Below are 16,090 nucleotides of genomic sequence, written 5' to 3'. Positions count from 1 at the left end.
CCCAGGAAGGTCATCTGCACAGCTGGGCAGCAGCACTCCCAGCCCACCTTGAGTTACTAAATAAAGCAGATAATGCTCTCAGCCTGCATCTCTGCAACAGTGTAAACTGCTCTTTTTCCTCATTTGAAATACACTAGATGAGACCTAGATGGGCGGCCTGGACAGTGAGGGTAGACATCATGTCTACGTTGGATGGCACTGGACACGTACCATGGTTTGTGTGTAGCCCAGTGGTCAAGCCACGTCAGCCTGGTGCTCACAAGGAGATGAAGGTCCTCCAACATTTCATATAACTTCCATTTGCAATTGAGACTGATGTGGCTATAAAAGCATGGTACAAAAAGTACCTAGTGTGGGGTGAATAATCAGTTACAGGGAAATCTCCCTGCAGAGTTCGCAGGTTGTGCTAGACATTTTCTGTCCCAAGGAGCCTTAGTACAGCTGGCAAAACTGCGGGACAATGATGACACCTACTGGTCATTGGTATATTCACCAGTGGCTTCAGCCTGTGGGTCATTTTCTTATCAAAAGAGATTTTTCTGCAGCTACCTCCCCTTCTGATGCCCAGGCCCAATCGCACCCCTTCCAGGGGTCACTGCTAGGATAGTGTTAGCGATACAAACCAGAAAGAAACTCACTTCAGTGTGATGGGTGGAACTGCCTGGTTGTGGTCCTACCCCACTTTCTCTCTGTGCTGTTCATTTCCTTCCCTGGGAGAAGGCTTTATGTTACTTAGCACCAAGTCTCCTCTGGTTTCCTGCAGCCTCCAATGATTTAATCTCCCCACATGTCTTTGCAGTGTCATTCTGCCCTCCCACATGTTGGCCACCCCTCCAGAGTTGGGGTCATATCAGTTGCATATGTGATAACAATTCATTCCAGTTATTCTCTCTATAGAAAATGTGTCATGGTTTCCTAGCACCTGTCTGATTAAGTATCGTTCGTACTCAGGCATCCTGTGACCTGGAATTTCTATAGTCATGTTTAAGGCTTAAACATTATTATTGGCTATAATGCCCCTTGGTACAATCCCCTATGACATCCCATCCCAGGTAGAGTCGGCCCAACCCTTCCTCCCCAGGGTGTGTCTGGCTTGGGAATCATGCAGCAGGGGTTTCAAGAACGAGCAGCTCACCCATGAAAACACATCCCAGCTCTCTTCCCATCTCAGTGCACCTGCACGGGAGCCAGACCCAATATAGATACGGAGCTCAGCTAGAGTGCTGGCTTGGGGGTCAGCTACCACCTAGTGTCATCCCACCATTCTAAGGGCAGCACGGCCAGCCCAGGTGAGGAGTGGACAGGGCCACCACCCCTGTGGATCGCCAGCATTGGGCAGCAGCGATGTGGAGAGCACAGGCTGCTCCTTTCACCAGCCCCTGCCTCCCCAGTGCCCTGAGAGGCCTTTGCCTATGTCCACCCTATGCCGGTACAATGCCTCAATGCATCCCCACAGAGCAGCTACCTCCCTGGCTGTCCCCCCCCAACAAGACACACACAAGCTACCTCACAATGTACCCTTGATTTGGGATTGTAACACCCGTGGCTGGGGAGAGACAGTTCATATCGCTGCAGGGCCTCAAGCAGCACAAAGACGCAGTGAGACCAATGCAGAGGAGTTTCATTTGAGCTGCTGTGGGAGGTTTTGGTCTCAGTTCCCCATGTGCTTGCAGCACTGTGGGATTGCCACTGCCAGCATATGAAGCACAATAATAATCAGCCTCATCGTCGGCTTGGAGCCCAGAGATGGTTAGAGTGGCAGCATTGGCAGAGCTGTCAATGGCACCAGAGAATCGACTTGGAATCCCTGAGGGCCGCTTGCTATCCTCATATATAATCAGTACTGGAGCACGGCCAGGGGTCTGTTGGTACCAGGAGACATAGTAGCTACCGATGCTGCCGCTGCTTCTGGCACAGGAGATCGTAACCGTTTGCCCAGGAGACGCTGATACTGAGGGCGGCTGAGTCAGCACAAACTGGGCATCAGAACCTGGAACAGAATCAATCACAAAGAGAATACAGAGTGAGAGGAGCTGAAGCGCTGCCCCCAGAGTAAGAGGAAATTAAATATGCAGAAAATTATGAGTAATTTTGAAAGACTCCTCAATACCAGAGCAGTAAATGAGCAGCACGAGGAGCAGAGGGGCCCAGGCCATTGTGCGGAATCCAGATACACTCGGGTTCCTGAGGCAAATGGGTCTGTGGCTGGGACCCTCCGATTCTCTCTTAAACCCCCAGAGCTGGAGACCGGCCCCTTCATGCAAATCAGCTCCCTGCTCACTGGCTGCTGCTGCCGTGACCTCCGCGCTCCCACTCTGAGATGGGAGAAGGCCCATAAAGGACAAGTGTCTTTAGTAACTGATACCCAACACTGGTGAGTGTAGACCACGCGCTGCTCATTCACAGTACAGAGGAGAACCCTGCACAGGTGGGAGAAGTGATTTTCTGCATTGCACGGAGTCCACTTGTAGCCCTGGATTACTTGTAAGGTTCAGAGATTTAAGCAGCAGCTGCAGCCGTTCCCACCGGGCTGTGTGGGGAAGGAATGGGTCAGTGCTGGGAAGCTCTGTGACTAATGGGAAATGGAGCTCTGACACGGCCACAGGCTGTTTGCTGATGGGAGTGTGGAAGGGAAATGTGTTTTCCACTTCACAGCCTGCAGCTGGAATATTGTCATAAGGGATCAGGGTGGGACTCAGTCAAAGTTACATGGACTTTGCAGACTATACAGACACCAGCCAGTGCATTGCCCTTTCCCAAAGCCAATGGGCCAAATTCTGATCTCATTTACACCACCAGTGTGGATACAGAGTAAACTTCATTGCCCTTAATGGAATTACTTTGCATTTACACCAGTTCAACTGAAATCAGACTCTGGCCTGTTATCTCCCAAGGTTAAAAACATGGAGCTAGCTAGCTTAGTGCATTGCTGTATGCGGAGAGGTAAGATCTCAGGAAGGAACAAAAGTATCTTCCCTCAGAAAATAATAGATGCAGCAAGATGGCTTTGGATTAAAGTAATATGACTCCAGAACCTGCATTTTACCTGTTACAATGACATATTTCAATCATCTGTGTGTGTTGAAGGGAGTCTAGCTCATACCCCCCTATGCAGCCCTTCTGGATTTGGCCCCCAGTGTATCGTGATTCAGTGTCAGGGATTGTGTGCGAAGACCATCAAAGAGTGCAGTTGAGGAGACATATGCCCAGTGTTTTAAAACACAGGCCCTGTTCGGCTAGACACAGAGATTTGCCTGAGCTGATCTGCAGACTGCAGAGAGCGATTAGAGAACAGGGCAGCGCTGTTCCCTGTGCAAAGAGAGGCAGAAGGAGGCAAGAAAGGGCCACACCCCCTGGGAGAGAAGGGCTGGAATTCTAATTGGAAACTAATCAGCAGTTGGACTCTTTCTTGGCAGAAGCCAGACTGCAGCCTGCACCGTTCCCAGCAGAGCCAGTGCAGAGAGAGGGTGAGAAAAGGGGAAGTTTTTATCTCAGTTCCCCACCTCGCTGTATCACTGTGTATAGTGCACCACTGCTACCCGTGTACACAGCACAGTAATAGTCAGTGTCGCCCTCTACCTGGACACCGGTGATGGCCAGGGCAGCGTCGTTACTGGAAATGGACCCAGAGAACCGGGCAGGGATCCCTGAGGGTCTCTTATTAGTTTCATATATGAGCATCCGAGGAGCAGAGCCTGGTTTCTGCTGGTACCAGGAGGGATAGTTGCTGGTGGTGATGGCTCCAGTGCTCAGGCTGCAGGACAGAGTGATGGCCCCTCCTGGGGCAATGAACACTGAGGGCTCCTGAGCCACCACAGCCTGTGAACTGACCCCTGAAATCAACATTACAAACACATTATAATTAATTCAGTTTCTTTATTCCTTGAAAAGTCACCTCCTCCATAACAACCCCACTGCACATAAACCTGCCCAGCTGACCTGAGCAGTAAGTGAGCAGCGTGAGGAGCAGAGGGGCCCAGGCCATGGTGGGAATCCAGACGAGCTCGGCTTCCTGAGGCAAACGGGTCTGTGGCTGGGACACTCTGATTCTCTCTTAAACCCCCAGTGCTGGAGAACGACCTCTTCATGCAAATCTGCCCCCTGCTTACTGGGTACAGAGCATGATCAAGAGAAGATAATTTTTTTAAAAGGAAGATGAGGCTCAAGAAAGATCAGAAGAAGAAGGCAGCATGAAGAGAGCAAATCTCAGACAGAGCAAGAAACACAGCTAAATTACTAATATTTTTTTCAGCCAGAAAGAACTAATTGATGATGACACAGGTCCTAGATTCATTTTTGCAAGTCCAGAGGCAACGAGGATTTGAACCCAAACCCCCAGTACGCGCAAGAGCAGAATAAAGCATTGAGCAGTGCTATGATGATTGCTGGCTACCGTTCTGTGGAGGGCAATTCAGGGGTACTAACCACGGTTGTTTTCCCACAAATACTAGAAGCCTCTATCCTTGTTTAAAATTGTGTATGTGGATATTTAGTGATTCATTAATTAGCCGAGCTTGACTGATGTTTGGTATCCATTTCAGGTAGTAAAGGACTTTCTGCTTTCAAGTTAATCAAAGATAAAATCCAATGAATTATCACAATTCAATGATGGCTGGAAGTGATTGAACTTTCCCGGTGAAGCAGTGAGTTCACGTTTGTTTAATCAGACACATGCCCCAGTTCTGCTGTTGCTGACGATTCCTTCCTGCGGTTTGGCTTTCAGGGGATCTGCGTGTGCTCCTCTCGCCGCCTCAGAAGGGCAGAACACACAGAGCCCTGGGCACCCATACTTGACACTGCAATGGGCAGAGGACAGGTTGCAGCGCAGGAGTAAATATAGGTGACAGAAAAACCCTTGGGGGTGTAGATCGTCCATCACTCAGCATCCAGTACAGAAGGCTCCTTCCTGAGAGCGTCTCCCCTCTGCCCCCTGCAGCCCAATCGCTCCCTCACTCCCGTTATGGGAAATGCCTGGTCCCTGGGCACAGCCTGAGCAAACAGCCCATGTGCAGGAGAGGCAGGGAACCCAGCCCACCCCCACCTGCCAATGAAGAGCATTGGATAAAAGCTTAGACAGACAGACCAGTGACGCAGCAATAGCCTTAAAATATATTTACAGAAGGGATCTGAGCCTGTTCTGTGAGATCCCTACAGAGCCGGAGGAGCTGCTCCAGAAAACAAGACAGCGGAGTGTCTCTCCCTGGCAGAGCTTTGCAGATCTGGACGCTCTCCCCATTATGTTCCTTTGCACCTTCCTGGCTCCGTGTCATGTAACTGGCCCTGCTCTCACTCTGGGCTACCCTGAAAGCTCCCAGGTCACAGCTGCAGGGCTCTCCTCATGTGCAGGGCACCATCTACACCAGGTACCATGAGTTTCATCCCTTACCCTGCCTAGCCCTGGGACTAAAGGAAGAAATCCATGGTACACCCACATCTAGAATAGTGCCTGTAGATCTGGTCGTCCCACGTCAGAAAAGATATATTGGAATTGGGAAAAGTACAGAAAAAAAGGCAACAAAAATGACAAGGGGTATGGAATAGCTTCCGTATGGAGAGAGATTAATAAGACTGGGTCTTTTCAGCTTCGAAAAGAGACAACTAAGGGGGAATATAATAGAGGTCTATAAAATCAGGAATGGTGTGGAGAAAATAAATAAGGAAATGTTATTTACCCCTTCTCACAACACAAGAACTAGGTGTCACCCAACGATATTAGTAGGCAGCAGGTTTAAAACAAACAAAGGACCTATTTCTTCACACAACACAGAGTCAACCTGTGGAACTCATTGCCAGAGGATGTTGTGAAGGGCAAAGGTATTACTGAGTTCAAAAAAGAACTAGATACGTTCATGGAGGATATGTCCACCAATGGCTATTAGCAACGATGGGCAGGGATGCAAAACCATGCTCTGAAGTGTCCCTAGCTGCCGTTTGCCAGAAGCTGGGAATGGGCGACGGGCTGGATCACTTGATGATTTCCTGTTCGGTTCATTCCCTCTAAAGCACCTGGCATTGGCCGCTGTCGGAACACAGGATACTGGGCTAGATGGAGCATTGGTCTGACCCCGTATGGCCATTCTTACGCTCTAAAGGACCCCAGGGGGACCAGGACTCTGCCAGCCAATGCCCACCCCGAGAGCTGTTGTCTAGGGGAACAGGCGAGCGGAGGAGGAGGGAAAGGAGGAGGAGAGAGAGTGAAGAAGCTGAAGCTGCCCCCAGAAATGGAGTTTCAACTAATTGCTCCTGATCCTTATTCTTCTCTTTCCTTTTCTCTTTTCTTTCCCTCCGTCTGCTTGTTCTAATTGTGCCAATCAATTGGGATGAGGCTGGGTCACTCAACTCCACTGTGACATTATCACACATTTGGGCTTTCACCCTCCCTCCCCCAGCCAGGGAACTGAGGCTTAGCAGGACCGTCAGCCAGCCGTGTCCAGAGTCAACCCAAAGCCACTGCAGGCTCCACCCTGCTATCTGGTGAGAGGCAGGCGACCCTGGCAAACTAACCACCAGAGCGACCAGACACCAGGGGATTTCTGCAGCTCCAGTGACCTCTTCTGGCCAAGTGACAGATCTGTGACCAGGGCAAATACTTTGCCTTTGCCTGAGATACCTCCCAGGGGGACGCTACAGGCTCAGCCCGGAGCACAGGGGCCGCGTTCCCCAGGCTCTGTCAGTGGTCATGGAGAAGAGCTACTTAGGAAACTGCTGTAAGAGGGAGGCCCTTCTTCCCATTAACATTATTGGTTATTACGTGCATTGGGTAGCACCTGGAAGCCTCTGTCATGGACCAGGACCACATTGTGCCAGGTGCTGTACAGACCCAGAAAAACATGGTGGTCCCTGTCCCAGAGAGCTCACAGTCTGTGAAGAAGACGAGAGACACCAGGTGGAGAGACTGACAGACAGATGGACTGACGGAGGAGCACAAGGAAACAATGAGACAGCAATTCCTGTCTAACACATTCCATTCCCCAAGAGGGGATTTTTGATCCCTCACAGTAACTGACAGAGGAATTGTCTCCCAGCAACACTGGAAAGGTTGAAAAGACTGGGGAAAAGTCTGCTGGGGAGGCAGCTGTGGCTGTATGGAATATGCAGAACACTTTGTGATGTTATTGATACCAACATTATAAAATTGCAGTGAATCTGACCAGATATGCCATGTAAAGTATCTGTGAAAATGTTATAATTTGCTGAGTATGATAATCTTGTTTTTATGTTTGTATCACCTTTGTACTGTGAGTTCTAGATACTCAGGGTATATCTCTATTTCCAAATGTACATTGTGTTGCTGTGTGATGCCCCCAGACAGATTGGCATCAGCACTGCCTACCCTGTTCGATGGCCCATTGAGCATAATCCGCTGTAGCATGAACCCATTGAAGGGAGCCAGGGGATACACCTGATGAGTCAGCAATACATGTAGGGGCATGCCTTGCCATGTGCTGCAAAGCTTGTGTTTGGGGACACAGGAAGTACAAGCCACGTGGAAAAATACAAAAGGCAGCTGCATCATCTCCATTTTCTCTTCATTCTTGTTTCTTAGCTCTGGAGTATATTTTCTATAAAATGAAGCTCTGAACAAAGGCCTGAATGACCCATTTAAGCTGTGGATGAGTTCCAGAGGGAATTTCAAGCCAGCAAACTCACCTATACTGCTAAGAACCTGATATATGGACTTTGATGTCTGTATGTATGTGATTGCTTTACCACTGAGCAACTCTCTTCTTGTTCTTTTTCCTTTCCAATAAACCTTTAGTTTAGACACCAAAGGACTGGCTGGCAGCGTTGTATTTTGGGTAAGATCCAAACTCACATTGACCTGGTAACGTGGTTGTTACCTTTTGGGGTCAGAAGCACATTTTGTATATGTGAGCAGAGCTTTTAAAATAACTTCTCACTGTACTGGACCTAGGCACTGATTGTGAGCCAGAGAACTGGAATGCAATAAAGGGGCTGTGTGGTTCTTTTTCAGCTCCTTGATAACCAATGTGGGGGATCAGGAACAGTTTGTGAGTGATTGTTGAGTCTAACTTCAATGTTAACCACCAGTTTAGGGAGTATCCGCTCTCCCTTTTGCAGCACATGGCATTGCCAGTGAGGGCTGCCCCAGGCACACCGGGTCACAGGAGGGGAAGCATAAGGGGTTCGTGCTTGTACTTGTTCATGGCTGGATGTGATCTTGGGGGTCACATAGGCAGATCACTAGGATTGTCATTATTTGATGTTTCATTTTAGGGCTGGGGGTTTTGCAGGCACCTGGACAAGGGGCAAGCACCAACTGATAACAGCGACAGGCATTGTGGTTGTGATTCTCAGCTGTATAAATCGCCCTAGCCCCCCTGCAGTCAGTGAAGCTACACAGATTGACACCACCAGACAATTCATCCCATGTTTGGCGCCTTTCAAACTAATCTCCCACTCCGACTGTAGGCCCTCAAAAGGAGGCTCCAGTTCTCCCAGGCTGTATTGCTGTGTCATGGGGAAGTTTGTAAGGAGAGAAACTGGCACCCAGTCTGTGCCCAGAACATTGGCTTCGCCCCTGTGACCCCCGATGCAAAGATTAAGTGCTCCCAACAGGGTACAGGCTGGGGAGGGAGGTTTTTGTATCACTTCCCCATCTGATAGTGTCACTGTGATCAGCACTCCCTGTCCACACAGAACAGTAATAATCAGCATCATCCTCTGCCAGGGCCCCCGTGATGGTCAAGGACATGGTGTTACCCGATCTGGAGCCAGTGAAACGCTCTGGGATCCCCGAGGGCCTGGTACTCGTGCTGTGCATGATCAGACGAGGAACATTCCCCAGTCTCTGTTGAACCCAGCGTGGGTAGTTATTATCAGCGAGGGCCCCAGTGCTCAGGCTGCAGGAGAGGGTCACGGTCCCTCCAGGAGACACTAACTCGGACGCCTTCAGTGACTGGAGCTGCTGGGAACTGAAACCTGAGACATGAGAAACAAGCTCATCAGAACTCTCCCTCGCCCGGAGCAGAACCAACGTTCTCAGTGCTGCCTGCAGAGAGAGCAGCACTACAGCTTGTTAGAAATTCTTATTTTGCTTCATTCACGAGACCAACCCCCCTTACCAATGCAGTACGTGAGCAGCGTGAGGAGCAGAGGGGCCCAGGCCATGGTGGGAATCCAGATGAGCTCGGCTTCCTGAGGCAAACGGGTCTCTGGCTGGAACCCTGCGATTCTCTCTTAAACCCCAGTGCTGGAGAACGGCCCCTTCATGCAAATCTGTGGCTTACTCCAAGGCTCCTGCCTCTCCAGTCCTAGCTCTGTCATCAAGTGGCAGAGCCAACCCAAAGGAGGTTGTTTCAAAGGGCTGAGTACACAGAGCAGGCAGAGTCCCGCTCTGTGCTTTCCCGGTAACCCTGTGCTCTCTGATCACTCTGGCTGCAGTAAGATACATCGTGGGGATGTCCTGACCCTGCTTCTCCCATTCCAATCCTGTCCTCTCAGGCCTCTGTTGTTCTAGCCACAAACCTCTGCTCAGTTTTATCAGTTCCCCGGACATCTGCATCCAGTCCTGAGCCTCTTTTGTTCCAAGATTTCCAGTCATTTGTACTGGGCATAACAGGGGACACTGGTGGAACCACCAAATGGATTTTTCACTTTGACATCAGTTGCACTTTGAACTCCGTTCTCCAGAGGATAATGAAAATGGGTCAGATTATTCTAATGCGTGTTACGGTGAAACCCAGAGGCCTCAACAGGATCATGCTTCCATTGTGCCAGATGCTTTAGAGACCCGTATCTTTAGCTCTCTTTGTCATCAAGTTTTATACTAGTGGCACGAACAAATCCCCAAGTTGATTATTGCACAGGTCTGGAGGAGTTAGCACAGGTTTGGGAGCCAGGAACTCTTGGGTCCGGATTAATCCATCAGTGACGGGTACACAGGACCCAGAGACACCAAAGGGAGTTGCAAACCTCCATGGTCCCAAAGCCTAATTTCCAGCTCTACCATCAGCTCATTGTGGGTCTGTGTGCACCACAAACAAAACCCCACGGCTCGCCCATGCCAGCCAACTCAAGCTCACCAAACTCAGGCTGTGAGTCTGTTTCACTGCTGTGTTGATTTCCGCGTTCAGCCTGGAGACAAACTCTGGGACCCTCCCACCATGCAGGATTCCAGGGTCCCACTCTGAGGTTGATGGGGCTCTAGCTAGTGATCTGCAGAGAGCAGCTTGGTCACATGGTCCTGGCTCTTCCCCTGCTGGCCTGCTGCTAAACTGTATCAGAGGAGGTTAGCAATATCTGAGCTCTTTTCCCACTGTTGGTATCCATGTAAGTAGGTGGTGGTGTTACCAGGGCACGTGATGTCACTGTCCATGGAAGTCACCATGGACTATGTGGTTGTGAATTGGAGGCAGGTCTCATCACACAATTCTAAGGAAAAGAGGTGTGACACATGGCCAGAAGGGATTAAGCAGCTCGTTGGCTAAATAACCCAGAATCAACCTTTAGAGACATTTTAGAAAAGTATGAAGTAGAAGGTTACTTCAAAAGCCTATTGTTCGCCCAGGATGTATGGTCAAGAGTCTGCTAGAAAACTGCATAAAAAGACCTGATCCTCTCATCTCAGATCTGCTTGATGCATTATACAGGAGAAGCTTGAATTGTAAGACTGAGATCTCCAGTCCCACCTGGATCATCCTGAATATGAACACTGGACTATATAACCTATGGATTAATTCTGAAAGAACTCTTTGCAACTACAAAGCTCACCATCTCTACTATAAAACTGATCTCAGAACTACACTCATGTCTGTATGCATACTGATCTTTTAACCAATACTCTCTCTCTGTCTCCTTTCTTTTTAAATACATTTTAGTTTAGTTAATAAGAATTAGCTGTAAGCGTGTACCTGGGTAAGATCTGAAATATTCATTAACCTGGGAGGTAATGTGTCTGATCCTTTGGGATTGGTAGAATTTTCTTATATGATGAATAAGATTTTCAATAATCCTCCTCATATTTGACTTGGGTGTCTGGATGGAGGCCTAAAGCTGTGTTGCTTTTAGGGAACTCTGTTTTGGCTTCTGGGTAATGAGTAGGGTATTATAGAAGCTATTTGAGGCTAGCTTGGTGGATCTAAGTAATGGAATGACCACCAACTCTGGGGATTGTCTACCCCATTCTTTGCAGTTTGCCCTAATTGAGTAATCTCAGTGTGGCTCCTCTGGGACCCCAGTCACAAGGGGTTTATTAAACTTCTGATCATTGGGTAGAGGAGACGCTGAATCTGTCTATTCTAGTAGTCTTCAATTCCACATATTGTCCCAGAGCTCCAGGGCCGCTCAGTTTTGACAGTTGAAACACTTTCATCCAGCAGATGCAACACATGAAAATATCTGCAAAGACCGCCCCATGTGGATTCTATCTTCTAGCCCAGCAGGCAGCCAGTCATGGGGCCTTTCTTCCGTAGGATTCTCCATCACCGCTAATTCCTCTTTCCCTTCACACGTCTGCAGGGCCCACTCTCTCTAGGGAATAATGGGCTCGGCAGTAGTACTGCTGAGAAGGATCTGAGGGTTATAGTGGATCACAAACTGAATATGAGCAATTGTGAAAGCAGCAAATATTCTCGGGTGAATTAACAAGAGTGTCATATGTAAGACACATTTGCCAGCCCATCCAGCCTATGGGGTGTTTTCCTCTGTTCTCATCCGATCGCATCATTGCATGAGCACCTCCACTCCATGCAGAACAGTAGTAACCAGCATCATACTCTGCTAGGGCCCCAGCGATGGTTAAGGACATGGTGTTACCAGATATGAAAGCAGTGAAACACTGTGGGACACCAGTGGCTCTGGCAGTGAGCAGGTGTGAGGAGCTGTCATGGTATAATTCCCCACTCTGAACCTTAGCGTCCAAAAGATGGGGTACCAGCATGAATTCCTCTTAGCTCAATTACCAGCTTAGTACTTGTAGCTCTGCCACTAACCAGGAATTCTAGTGCCTGGTACACTCTGGTCCCCCCAAAAGCTCGCCCGGGGACCCCCAAGACCCAGACCCTCTGGATCTTAACACAAGGAAAGTAAACCCTTTCCCCCCATTGCATCTCCCAGGCTTCCCCTCCCTGGGTTACCCTGGAAGATCACTGTGATTCAAACTCCTTGAATCTTAAAACAGAGAGGAAAATGCACCTTCCCCCCTCCTTCTCTCTCCCCCTCCCAGACTCTCCCTGAGAGAGACAGTAATCCTAACACAGAGAGAAAATTAACCTCTCTCTCCCCCTTCCCTCCTTTCTCCCCACCAATTCCCTGGTGAATCCAGACCCAGTCCCCTGGGGTCTCACCAGAATAAAAAAAAAAACAATCAGGTTCTTAAACAAGAAAAGCTTTTAATTAAAGAAAGAAAAAACAGTAAAAATTATCCTTGTAAATTTAAGATGGAATATGTTGCAGGGTCTTTCAGCTATAGACACTGGGAATACCCTCCCAGCCTAAGTATACAAGTACAAATTAAAATCCTTTCAGCAAATACCAATTTGAACTTTTTTCAGCCAAATACACATTTGCAAATAAAGAAAACAAACATAAGCCTAACTCGCCTTATCTAGCTAGTACTCACTATTTTGGACATATAAGAGACTGTATCAGGGAGATTGGAGAGAAACCTGGTTGCACATCTGGTCCCTCTGAGCCCCCAGAGTGAACAACAACAACAACCAAAAACTAACAGCACACACACAAACTCCCCTCCCTCAAGATTTGAAAGTATCCTGTCCCCTGATTGGTCCCCTGGTCAGGTGACAGCCAGGCTCACTGAACTTGTTAACTCTTTACAGGCAAAAGAGACATGAAGTACTCCAGTTCTAGTAACTTACTTATCTGTTTATGACAGGAGCAGAGGGGCCCAGGCCATGGTGGGGAATCCAGACGAGCTTGGCTACCTGTAGCAAACGGGTCCCTGGCTGGAACCCTCTAATTCTCTCTCAAAGCCCCAGAGCTCCCCTGATCACGGCCAGCTACTGCTTCCCACTCATCCTTTTCCCTCTTGTCAAGGGACGCCTCTGTCCCATACACCATATGCTGGGAGCTCTGGAAGCCCCCCTGGTGCTTCGTCAAAGTGATAGGAAGGCAGAATGTTTCCAGCTTTTCCCTGTTAGCGTGGAGCATCAGAAGGCCCTGCAGGAAGACGGGTGTTTCCTTGACAGTCTCTTTCCTCCTCCTCTTTCCAGGAACAGCCTTTTTCCTGGCAGTGGACAAGTGAACTCGAACACAAAAGCAGTGACCTTCCCATGTTCTGTTTTGCCAAGGGTTTGGGACAGAACCAGAGATTCATCTGAGTCATACAAGAATACAAGCTCCCTTCCCTGACAGAATCCTTCCCCCTGCTCTGCCTTTGTTACTTCTTTGGTGTTTATTTCTTCCACTGTTACTTCAAACACTACTGCTGAAGCAGGGCACAATGCAAGAGGCTGGAGGTTTTCATCTCAGGTCCCCTTGTGTATGTCTCACTGTGACAGGCGTTCTTCTTACCATCCCATGTATAGCAGTAATAGCCGGCCTCATCCTCCGCTTGGACCCCAGAGATGACTAAATTCCAGAGGTTGTTGGAGGTGTCAGGGGAGACGGTGAATCGCGCTGGGATCCCTGTGCCCCTGCCCTGGTCACTGCTGGTGTAATAGTGGTACACAAACCGTGGGGCACTGCCTGGTTTCTGCTGGAGCCATCGCACCCTGTCGCTGCCAATGCTGTACCCACTGCTCAGAGCACAGGAGAGCTTTACCGTAGTTCCTGGAGGTTCTGCCACTGAGAGCGGCTGAGTCACCACGAGCTGGGAACTGGCACCTACAACAAGAAGACCATGCACACAATTGCCACAAATGTTAGCCTGAGCTCTCATGGGCCTTTACGTCCCAAAGAACCTTGGGCCAGCAAAGCCTGGTCTAGCGAGGTGTCTTTACCTGTGCACCATGCCCCCAGGAGAACAATCACAGGAGCCCAGAGCATTGTGCAGAGATTTCACACACCTGGGAGAAGCTCTTCAGTCACCCTGGAACCTGCTCCATGCTCCCAGCTTAAATTTCCCTCAGCAGAACCATCCCGAGCCTTTATGTAAATCTGCACAGCTCTTATTGGCTCTCTGCCTCAATGGTAGTAGAGCATCATAGGAAAATCAAAGCCCAGCAAACTCCGTCCTCCCTACCAGCCATCTGACCTTGATGTAGGAAGCACCTTTGTAGTCAGTGGGGGAGTGGCAACAAGCCCCACTGAACCATGCCATAGTGGACAGCAGTCCCTGGCAGATGCAGCTGCAGGGCCAAGGTTAGGGATTTCCAAGGCTGTCACTAAGGAAAGAACCTCTAGACAGTGCCAGATTTAGGGACAGGCAACTGCCTGGGGTGCTGAGTTTGTGGAGCCTCGAGTTCGGGGGTAGGGTGAACAAATGTCCTGATTTTAAGGGACAGCCCCGATTTTTGGGTCTTTTTCTTATATAGGCTCCTATTACGCCCCACTCCCATACCGATTTTTCATATATGCTCTATGGTCACCCTACTTGGGGAGCACCAGGCTCAAGGAGCTGGGTTGTTTTTTTTTTAGCAACAAAAGAGAAAATAGAATGTTTGAAGTAAAAACGTTTCAGGTATTCCGTATGTGGATTCATTTTTCACTGACCTCCTGGAATGTTCTGGACTTTTGTAGAATCTTGTGAAACCTTCCAGACTTTCTGAGAACTAAGAGTATTTTCAGCCATGTCCTCGCAGGTATATAAGGGGCAGGGCGTCACTAGTCAGTCAGTGAGATATAAGGACAAAGTGAGGTGAAGTTGGAGCCCAACTGTGATATTGTGAACCTTGTTTTACTCTGTTCTTGTGAAAGTTTACTTGTGTTTTAATACCTGAAGAGTGTAAGTAGTGACTAAACAAGGACATATTTAATGAGATGCCAGAGATCTCTTTCAAACCCATTTGCTTATATATGGCATCAGTAAATACAGATTTACAGACCCTAGAGTGCAAATTTATCACCTTTTATGACAGAGATAAACCATGCAAGCAAATCGTGCATCAAAGTTGTTAAATGGGCTACAAATGCAATAAAAATACAGTAATCAAAACTTTAACAAATGGGGGGATGGGGGCACCAAAGACTCTTTGCTGGGGTCGCCAATTGGTCTTGAGCCGGCCCTGCCTCCAGATAGTCTAGAGATCTACATAGTCTCTGGTTCTAGAGCCCTGAGGTGTTCAACTTCCCAAAGCCCTTCCCTTGGGACTCAGGTTACAGAGGGGGTGGGTGTTGCTAATGCTATTGGGTGATCTTATACTGCCACCTGCTGGTCTGTATAGTGTCTCTGAGGGCTTCAATCCTGTGAGGTCCTGACTTCCCCTTAATTGACCTCAGCCAAGCCCCAACTCTTTTGTCGCTAAACAGCCCCAGTGCTCTCAGCCTCACTGACTACCAGACATGCTTCCTGTTATTGCTTCTGTCACAGTTCAGAGCCCCGGCACTCTGCACAGACCTGATTTGTACTGAGAAGGACATGGGCAGTGTCGTTTCACAGGTTTGGAAAGTGTGATCCCTCGTTAGACAGTCCCACTTTAGGGCCCAGGAATATCGGGGCAAATCCACACAATGATCCCTTGCTCATGCTCCATAGCATCCCACTCACCCAAGCTCCATGAGCCCAGAAACCACCTGCCCTGCTGGCAATTAAAGGGAAAATCGGAAGTCCAATCCCTTACTGCTCATATTGGTTTGTTATCATAGGGTTGCTCGGGAAGGACGGCTTTGTATAAAGAATGTTTTAACGAATATTGGGGATTATTCTGAAAATCAAAAGTGAAGCATTAAATGATCTTTACAAACAGGCAAATACAGAAAAACAATGTAAAAGCCTATATTGTCTTTCTACCGTTGTACTTACAAATTGGAAACAGAAGATTAGAGAGCCTGGAGGTTCTTGTGGTCCCTCTCAGAGCCCAGAGAGAGAACAGAACAAGAACAAAGAACTCACAACCAAAACTCCCTCCACCCAGATTTGAAAGTATTTTGTCTCCTGATTGGTCCTCTGGTCAGATGTTTCAGGTCACTGTTTGTTAACCCTTTACAGGTGAAAGAGACATTAACCCTT

General features: G+C 48.7%; 3 gene segments (V, D, J or C); all 3 read right to left on the bottom strand.

Moving 5' to 3' along the window:
- Positions 1-4,028, bottom strand: part of LOC127034965 (immunoglobulin lambda variable 8-61-like) — a 67,078-nt gene extending 63,050 nt beyond the window's left edge. Inside the window, 2 exon segments of the V gene segment in view lie at positions 3,588-3,833; positions 3,940-4,028. Of these exon segments, the coding sequence occupies positions 3,588-3,833; positions 3,940-3,985 (292 nt within the window).
- A 4,535-nt stretch (positions 4,029-8,563) lies between these two features.
- LOC127034964 (immunoglobulin lambda variable 8-61-like) lies at positions 8,564-9,160 on the bottom strand. The segment is given in 2 exon segments: positions 8,564-8,943; positions 9,087-9,160. Coding segments are annotated over 2 exon segments (426 nt in total).
- A 4,242-nt stretch (positions 9,161-13,402) lies between these two features.
- Positions 13,403-14,003, bottom strand: LOC127034963 (probable non-functional immunoglobulin lambda variable 5-48). The segment is given in 2 exon segments: positions 13,403-13,806; positions 13,923-14,003. Coding segments are annotated over 2 exon segments (450 nt in total).
- Positions 14,004-16,090: the final 2,087 nt, after the last annotated feature.

The sequence above is a fragment of the Gopherus flavomarginatus genome, chromosome 15, assembly GCF_025201925.1.
Source record: "Gopherus flavomarginatus isolate rGopFla2 chromosome 15, rGopFla2.mat.asm, whole genome shotgun sequence".
NCBI classification, from domain to species: domain Eukaryota; kingdom Metazoa; phylum Chordata; order Testudines; family Testudinidae; genus Gopherus; species Gopherus flavomarginatus.
The sequence above is the reverse complement of the archived record's forward strand: the minus strand, read 5'-3'. Positions and strand labels throughout refer to the sequence as shown.